This window comes from Quercus robur, chromosome 7, assembly GCF_932294415.1.
Source record: "Quercus robur chromosome 7, dhQueRobu3.1, whole genome shotgun sequence".
NCBI lineage: Eukaryota > Viridiplantae > Streptophyta > Magnoliopsida > Fagales > Fagaceae > Quercus > Quercus robur.
The window spans coordinates 30,308,193-30,317,559 of NC_065540.1; the positions used below are offsets into that span (position 1 = coordinate 30,308,193).

The 9,367-nt window shown below is 35.2% G+C and overlaps 1 protein-coding gene across 2 annotated transcripts; it reads right to left on the bottom strand.

The window, feature by feature from the left end:
• Positions 1-2,621: 2,621 nt before the first annotated feature.
• Positions 2,622-8,920, bottom strand: LOC126693093 (uncharacterized). Of its 2 annotated transcripts, XR_007645204.1 has the most exons (13): positions 8,683-8,920; positions 8,216-8,281; positions 7,954-8,040; positions 6,331-6,429; positions 5,728-5,823; positions 5,577-5,642; positions 5,350-5,440; positions 5,075-5,142; positions 4,919-4,984; positions 4,504-4,554; positions 4,235-4,299; positions 3,195-3,409; positions 2,622-2,870 (listed from the first exon to the last, which is right to left on the bottom strand). XR_007645204.1 is itself a non-coding variant. In XM_050388962.1 (12 exons), exons 1-12 carry the CDS (start codon positions 8,875-8,877, stop codon positions 3,352-3,354), a joined length of 1,008 nt encoding a protein of 335 aa, XP_050244919.1. In that variant the 5' UTR covers positions 8,878-8,920; the 3' UTR covers positions 2,931-3,351. The 2 variants fall into 2 exon arrangements, 1 of the variants encoding a protein (XP_050244919.1); XM_050388962.1 differs by lacking the exon at positions 2,622-2,870 and having other exon boundaries at positions 2,931-3,409.
• Between the last annotated feature and the right edge of the window lie 447 nt (positions 8,921-9,367).

Below are 9,367 nucleotides of genomic sequence, written 5' to 3' on the forward strand. Positions count from 1 at the left end.
AAGCCTCTATTAGGAATAGTTTCTTAGAGCATTTGCATTCGGGAATTTTATTCCATCCTATTTTACCATCCCAAAAAACTACTTTATCAACTATACAATACCATTTTATAATACATCCAGCATCCCAACTTTTATTTTCCTATTCTACTTATTAAAATAATATAAATTATACAATAAAAAAATAATATAAAATTCTCTCCCTCTTTCCTTTATCCCTAATTTCTGTCACTTTTCCTCTCTCTCTCTCTCTCTCAACCACACTGCCACCAACAACAGGCACCACCACACCAAAACCCATTATTTAACCACCAAGAACCCAGCTAAGATTTTTCTCAAAAAAAAAAAAAAAAAAAAAAGCGAAGAACAAAGCAGCAAATCCACCAAATCACCCATCGATCAAAGTATCAATTCAAACCAAGCCAAAACCCCACCATTGGAGCTATTGACGAAGCCCCACATACAACATCGATCCAAACCCAGAAACCCACCAATCTCCACCAATCTTAGGCATACCCATCTCTTCCTTTACGCATCGGTCACAAAAAAAAAAGAAAAAAAAGAAAAAAAAACCTAGAACCCAAAACCCAGAAGAACCTAGAACTCCAAAACCCAAAACACAACCTGGATTGCAACCCACCAGAAAAAATGAACCAATCTCAGCCATACCCACCTCTTTTATAGGCATCAGTCACAATAGGGGGAAAAAAAAACACAAAACACGAGAAAGGAGAAGGATGGTGTCTGATGGTGTCTTTGATGTGGTTTTGTTTAGGTTTGATTATTGATGTGTAAATTTGGATTTGGGAGGAGGATGGTGTTTGGGTTTGAAGAGAGGAGAGAGCAGGTGAGAAAGAGAGAAGGAAGAGAGAGAAAAGAAGAGAAATAATGAGGGAGAGGAGAGAGAAATTTTGGGAATTAAAAAGTTGAATAAAATATTAATATTTTTTTTACAATATCGCTATAGTGCAATTCTACACGTAGAATTGCATTGTAGCAGTATTGCAAATTTTTTTGCAATACTTGGCTTTTACAAGTTTTGATTGAGTGAGAATTTTGGGCTTAAATGCTAAAAAATGCTTACATTTGGCATTTGGCATTTGGGGTGTGAATGCTCTTAGATGTGTGGCTTGGGGTCAACTTGTCATGCAGTTGTAACACAAGCCTTTCTTGCTGCATTCTCTAAGCTTAGTACTAATGAGTGGAGGAGCCTTAGTTTCAGGTCCATCTTGTGGTAGAGTGCTAGGACATTCAGGAGATTATCACGTTTTATCACTTCACGGAGTCATGCCAGTCAAATAGAAATTGAGAGTGGCATCGTCTAGTAAGCACATCCATTTTGATGTATCTTTGAGGCCCTTGACAAAACAACTAATTTGGCGGTCTTGTGATAAAGAACTTGCCTTGGCCAAGAGCTTCTCAAATTGTGCCTGATAATCTTTCACCGAACCATGTTCTTGTAGTTTCAAGAGTTCTTCAAAGTAGTCCAAGAACCGTGTTGGATAACCATAACACACGTGTAGCCCTTCCTTGAACTCTTTCCACAGGGTCACTCCCTTCTCCTGTTTGAGCAACTAATATCACTTTTGAGTTTCACCCTCCAAGGAAGGAAGCAAGAGCAACTTGATCTTCAATGGGAGTCTTGTGTAGTTGGAGACACTACTGCCCATGTCTATTGTGTTGAGCATTAGAGCTTGCTTCCTCGTCTCCGTAAGAATGGCTGGTGTTGACTCTAGTGAAAAGCTCCATAATACAGTCCATTAGATTTAGTTCTTGCTAGCCAATTACCAAGGAACTAACATTTTGCTCAAGTTGCTGATACTGATGCTCTATCCCCAGTCTTTGATACCACTTTGGAAATTACATGGTGTCCTTGCCTATTTGTAAGGATTTAGGAAGAACAAAGAAAGATGAAATTTGTAATCAAGTAAGAATTCTCGGTAACAGGGGGCTTCGAGAATGCAATAATGTTATTCATCATCTAGGGCTCATTTACCTTCGAGAATGCAATAATGTTATTCACCATCTAGGGCTCATTTAACTAATGATTACAACGGTAACATGATAAGTATGCCAACGTCTTTCTCCTACAAACAAGCAACAGACCTATATTTGCAGAGAAATGCTACGTACAAAGACCATATCTGGGGCTTACAATATTCTCATCTTGACCCAACACTATCATCATTGTAATTACACTAACAGCTCTTTAAATAACTTCTGCGTCGTGACATAACGATGGGTTATTTGAGACTAGTAGCGTGAGAAAAATTTAGAAATGGAATCTCTTCCCATAGAATTTAAACTAGGGATTTAGATACTCAACATTTTCAAAATTCCATGAAAATTTTCCAAATTACTTTGGTAACCCAAATGGAGGAGATCAACATTTTATATTTCCAAATTACAACTTGGAGTGAAATTTCACCTCAAAATTCTTCGACTTAATACAGAATAAAGGAGAATTTTTTCAAAAAAATGTTATATGAATTTCTTGCCACAAAAGACAGTTTTTGATACTGCAACACTCACTTTCACTCATACAGTTACACCACTTCACAGGAAAAACAGTGATAGGATCAAAATATGAATCAAGTACGTAGGTTAAACCCCATAACCACAGCTGATAACAAATGAGTCTTTGGAAAGTAGTAATAATTACATTACCAAAGACCTTAATATTGATGCCAATGATATCCGTACATTATTCATGGAAGCCATCATACAACTATAATCAAATCAAACCTCACCTTTAGCTTACACGCAAACACCTGATACAGCATTAATACTAGGTTATATTCGACCACACTTTCTAAGGTGAAGGTTGGCCAAATTAAATACTCTCTTCCAGGTATAAAATTGATCCATCATCTCTTCAAAAATAAAAAATAAAAGATACATCAGGTCCATCAAATGCATGCTCATGAAAACAATTGAGCTTGAAACAAGTGCAGGGATATATAAACACTATGATATTGTCTCATATATATTTCGAATACAACTGGATTACTTGACAGAAGTCTTTATACAATTCCACACAAAAATCAAAAGAAGATGAAACATTTAATGGTGTTTTCTTTGAATATCTCATACCAACAGTTTTGATTTTATTGGTTATTTACATGACTCATTTAACCACAGCAGCTGCTAAAAGTAAAACTTCTAGAGCATATAAGAGAAATAAGCTAAAAGTATACCAATTTGATTGTCACCTTTCCACCAGAGTTATCTTTGTTCACATGTTTTCCACGATTTAAATTTGTCCATGTACACAGAAGGCAATTGTGAAGTGCTGCATGATCCAACATAATGAGAATATCTTTGTCCACAAATCTGTTATTTTCTACTCTGGAATCAATCAGCTAGGGGCTTAGCAGCTTGAAGCATTTCAACTACAAGAGTCTTCACATCCCTAGAAAGATACAAGAAGATATTAGTTTGTTGAAAGAAACTAATTCAGCTCAAACAATGCAGCCAAATATTATATTAGCAACCTTTTTAACCTATTATCTTTTGCTAGAGACAGTATATGCATGGTCAAAACAAAATTTCTCAATGAAAACGGCGGAAAATTTTCAAATTTCAGCTTGAGCAAATTCATAATATTACAGTATTCAGAAAAGGATTTCTGTAATTAAAGAGAAACAACAAGCACACTGCAAGAAGCAGTGACCTCTCTTATTGCTATACCACAAGGGATATAGCAATGATTACATTGCGGGGGATGGTACACCTCCTTCCACACTCCTGTGTATGTTTCCAAGTGAACAGAGGACAATAGTATGGAACCCAAAATATGAAGAATAAGTTTCTCCGACCCACAGTTTACATGACACTCTATGGAGACTTGGAAATCTGTTGTCATCATATATTATAAAATACTATGGCTATAAAAATGGTGTATCTCTGAGGATATCTGTAGGGCCACTTAATGTTTCTTTGGTCCTTTTGAGTTGGTTTCAAGAGTTCATGTAATGTACTAGTCACCTCTCCAACTTAGGAGTGGTGGCGGCACGTTGGTCCTTCTGGGGTATGCCCCTTTGCTCTTGTGGGGTACAAAAGCAACACTTCCATTGTTGCATATCATTTGATATTCCATAAATTGGAATCAATTTTTATCCATGACCACTGTCTAGTATCAAATTAACTAGAACCCTTGCAGCATAAACTAAAATAATTAGAGTGAAACAAAAGCAGAAGAGCACATGTGAAGAGTTTCTCAAATAAAATGTCTCACTTTCTATCTTCAGCACGCCTAGGGAAAGGAATTCGAAGCTTGAAATTTGTCCCTTGATAACCAGCCTAAAAGAAGAAACAAGAGAAAGTTCAAAACAGAAAATGAACAACTTCTTTATAATTCAAAAGTCAATTTTTATTTAACGTGAGTGACCAAAAAAAAAAAAGGATCAAATACTAAAGTAAAGCCCCCTTTAGCTACAAAAGAAAAAATGAGCTTTCAAAAATATAAACAGCTATGAAAAACAAATTGTTAAACATTAAGAATACCTTAACATTGAAACCAAGGCTATCCAAATCCAGCATGTAAGCAAAGTCCACCTGCCGAAAAATCAAATTCCAGCTTTTATGAAGTGAATCAAACTCATCTCTATCTCTCTTGCCCACATATGGGTGGGAGGGCATGTAAGTGTATTTCATTTCTTTAAAATGGCATCATAAACACATCCAGGCAATTGAAGAATGCACATCATACACCCAGGTCACACGGGTAGACTCAATAGATTCTGGTGTAACCATATGGCACCCAATTTATCGGACCTTATCACTTTTAATTTTTACCAGCCAGGGCAGTCTTGGGTGTATAAATGATGAGAAGATATCCTACACTGATCTAGAAACAAAAAGAAAGAAAAAAAAATTCATCTGCTTCCCAGTTCAAAGTAAGAGTGATATTTCAGATTACCGGAATTGATGTCCAGTGTTGCACAATGACTTTTGTATCTTCAGCATGATCTCTATTCATATGAGACTGGAAAAATAGAGTTTTAATTAAGGAATACAAATGGCTTAAGTTTGATAAGAAAAAGAAAATTTTATCACAAAATATTAAATCCCGTACAGCAACAGGCTTAGAAAACTGGGCTATTGGATCAACTTTTGCAGATTTGTAATCCTCTCCACTGAACTCTGAAAGTAGAAGCAAAAGAAACATACATTAAATGAGAACAGGAAAGAAGATTAAAAATAATAATAATAGTATAACAATTTAGCAGAAAGCATAAGTGACCTGCAGGGCATCAAATCCCCCTGTCCCTCTCAAGAACAGAAGAACTTGAAGAAGAATTGGACTATGATCAAAAGAAGAAATATAAAAGACTGTTATGGTTCACCAACCTCCTGATCCTAACTGAGCTGTGGCAACCCCTGAAACATACCGTACAACTTTTGGTACAATGCGCATAAATTGAAAGTCACCAAAGTCAACCTTCAAATCAAAAGTATCGATTTAGTAGTCCACTTACACAAAGGATTTTTTTTTTTTTTTTTTTTTTTTGGGGGGGGTGGGGGGGTGGGGATGTTAAGGGGAGAAGAATGCTAGAGAACAAGAGTGCAAAAGTTACCCAAAATGCATTTGGATGTCTTGCCAAATATGCAGTACGAATGGCAGCTATATCATTTTCAGAAACCTATATGATTGTTAAAAACAAAGATGTGAAGTCCTTGCAGAATCAATTAAGATACAATGCAACACTTGAGAAGGTTATAACTTACAGAAATAGCATCACCATGCAGAGTGATTACTAAATCAGTCCTGTCCTCAGGATCTCTAGCAACAAGCAATGAGCACTTGGGATTTACTGTTAAGTCCTGCATAAAATAGCAAAATGGGACTCGGAGTAGACTGAACTTTCTAAATCAAAAAGAAGAGATTGCAACTTGCAAGCTTTATATAATGGTAAAGTTAATACCATGGCTATGGTTAACACAGTTACACACACATAAGCATAGGTATATTTATATGCTGTATGTACATGGACCTGGACCTGGACCAGAATATTATGTGAAGAATGATAAATCATGACCTAGCTTTCTAACCTAATCCAGCATATATGACATGCATTGGTAGAATCCAATTCTATCAAAGCATTTATCTTTATGGGAAGCATTCAGAAGATTCCTTCACTATCAATTATCAATCAACTAAGACAGTCTCATTCTTTAACCCTATATATTATGTATCATGTTTCTCAGTTTCTCAAAAGAGAGATATTTTGCAATTGAACATGAAGGTTATATCCTGGAATGTCATCAACCTTATAATTCTCCAGTCTAATATAAACGAAAAAAAAAAAAAAGTAATGGAACTGGGCAAACTTTTGCATGAGCTGCCAGGCTGCTGACTGCTAATATTGGAGATCCATCTGCAACACAGGCAAAATCAACCATCGACCCTGATGGATAGCCCTCATGCTTCTGCATGTGAAAGGGAATTCAGAATAAAGATTAGCCAAGGTCAACAAAATTGGCAGAACAATTAGTAGCACAATAAAACATCTTTTTTATTTTATTTTATTTTATATATATATAAGTGAGTAGCATAATAAAATATCAACCAACAGGAAGATGCCATGAACATTTAAAGTATATCAAAGGTGCTTATAACATCATAACCACATAGTGACTGTTAATGTAAGACCAATATTAATCCTATGTTATGTATGAAGCAATGTAATTTTTATTTTACAGAATATTATTTCCTGGATAAGTGTAATTTCAGTAAAATAATGACTACCAACACAACTCCATACATGGCATAGAAATGGAATAAGAGTTGATTATACCAAGAAGTTATAATAGCAAAATCCAAATTTCGAATGGGCTTTTGTTTGTTGGGACCAATTGGCTTTTATGTCAGCATCCATCTGTGACACTGACATCCAAGGTCTCAATAATTCAAGCTACTTACTTTAATTTCAAGTTGTGGGGGCTAAGAAAAGATTGAGTCATGGACTCCTCTGTGCAACAAGCAAAGTATCTTGAGACTTTCCAACACACATAAATTTTATTATTAAAAAAGAGAAGAACTAATTATTACAGATTAACAGATTGAGTCGTGGACTCCACTGTGCTGCAAGAAAAGTATCTTGAGGATCCAACACACATAAATCCATTTAATATGAGAAAAAAATCATTCTTAAAGATTAACTTGTTTCATTTTTCTCAATCTGATTTTTCCTAACTCAAATGTGTAGGAACGGCATATTTAATAACAAATGTGGGCATGTTAGAATTATTATTTTTTTGATGACATAGGAGAACTTCACTAAGATTAGTTGCACATCGCAGAGCATACTATACAACAATCCTCACTGTTAATCAAACTCCTACGGGCAACTGACCCCACCCACCAAAACCAGTTACCAAGTAATCCAAGGGCTTTTCACCCCTAATGGGCTAAGCAATTTATCCTCATGCCTAGGAGGCATGTTAGAATTATATTTTACTTTTTGTTATAATTAATTGGTCATTTGGGATTAAGACTTTTTGTTGTTGTAATTGGTCATTTTTCATTCAATCAGGTGGGAAACCCATATAATCACAACTCTACAAATCTGTTACATCATTCCAGTAAAAAGAAGCCCTCAAAGTTAAGTTGTAAGTGATCCCATTATTGAGAAATACAACATTTCTTTATTGGTTAGTTACAACACATGCACCTGATGGGCCTTGAACTCATAATCTCATTCTCCATCTTACTCTCTTACAAGGGGAGGAGGTGATATTTGAGCTAGAGCTCAAATAAAACATAAAACATGAACTGCCAAATAAGATGTCAGATTTCCATTGATGGTTAACTCATGTAGAAGTCATGAGATTCTGTATTACATTGAAAGAATTGTCCAAGATTCAGTGAATATCTATACTAATTTCATCAATCAGAATCAACACTTAAACGAAATAACAACCCTGAACTTATCAAAAAGGTGTTTCAAAAACCTGAGATAACGTAGAGAGCATTCCGCGCACACTGTGATCAAGCACAGTTCTAATTTCCTCAACTGGAGGAAGCCGAGCAGCTTTTTCCTGTAATAACAACAACAACTCAAAATCAACAAAATCCAAATGCATTTTTCCATCCACAATCTTTCCACTCCTACATAGAAGTTTCAAGCATTAGCGAGCTCTTACACGCGTAATTCAGAAACAGATATAAAATGGAAACAAACCCACCCCCCCACACACACACACACAAAAAAACCTGATGTGCTTGAATGAGTTGAAACACATTGGAGTGATCTTTGTCACCATCTCCAGCTGACACAGTCTGTTTCAGAAAGACAACAACATTATTTTACCATTAGCTCGGATTTGATCACATGGAGTGTTCTTGCTATTTGCATACCTTCAATTATTCATCAATCAATTATTGTTACCATTTTCTTTTATTTAATTTTCAAAATAATCCATCAATCACTCATTATACAAATTACAAGATGAAAATACTAATATCATTGAATAATTCTTAAGAATTCAATTAAAACAGAAAATAAAACCCTAAGCTTCATTAGAAGCTGATGTTGACAGGAAATTCAAAAATTTTGAGAATTTGAAAACAAAATTCAGTAGGGACAATTGTAACAAGTTTTCCCTCACTTTCTCGGCAACCAAACGGAATAAGTGAATTTATTTTGAGGAAAATGATAAACGACGAAATAAAATATTAACCTGAGGATGAGGATTTGTTGTGGATAGAGGAGATGAAGCAGCCATGGCGATGGCGAGAGGAGGAGTTGAAGGAGAGTTGGACTTGGGATTCGAGTGGCGAAACTGTAAATTCAGAGAAGATTTAAGGGCATTTCTACTGCCATTAATGCGGGAAAATAGGAAGGTATTCGTCCACGGCGATGCCACAGTCCTCATCTCTTCACTAAAACGCCCACACCCACACCCACACCCGCACCCACACCTACCCTCAATTATTTTTTCTTTCTTTATAATTTTCTTTTTTAAAAAATATTTATGGAACGTTTATGATTCACTTATTTTGCTGCAACTAACATTTTTTTTTGGGTACAAATACTGTAAATAAAAGTAAAAGTTAATTAAAATAGTATAGTGAAATCCATAAATAATACCAAAAAGTACAGTTGAGCCCATAAATAGTAATAAAAATAAACTGAATAGTAAAATAAGCTGATAAAAAATAAACTATCCAAACTGACACCTAATTTTTTTTTTTCTATTATAAAATTTCAATTAATGCAATATTATTATCAAGCCAAAACATCAATTCATTTTTAGAGTCGGTAAAGTTCAAACCCATATCCAATTCAAGGATAGAGATTTACTTTTTTTTTTTTTCCCAAGAATTGAGTTAACTAGGACTCGCAATATCAAATATCATGTATTT

Coding starts and splice junctions, on each gene's coding strand:
- LOC126693093 (XM_050388962.1), bottom strand. CDS start 8,877: ATGAGGACTGTGGCATCGCCGTGGACGAATACCTTCCTATTTTCCCGC. Junction 5,824..6,330: donor GCCTGGCAGCTCATGCAAAA/GTTTGCCCAGTT, acceptor TATTTTATGCAG/GACTTAACAGTAAATCCCAA. Junction 5,643..5,727: donor TGCATGGTGATGCTATTTCT/GTAAGTTATAAC, acceptor ACAATCATATAG/GTTTCTGAAAATGATATAGC.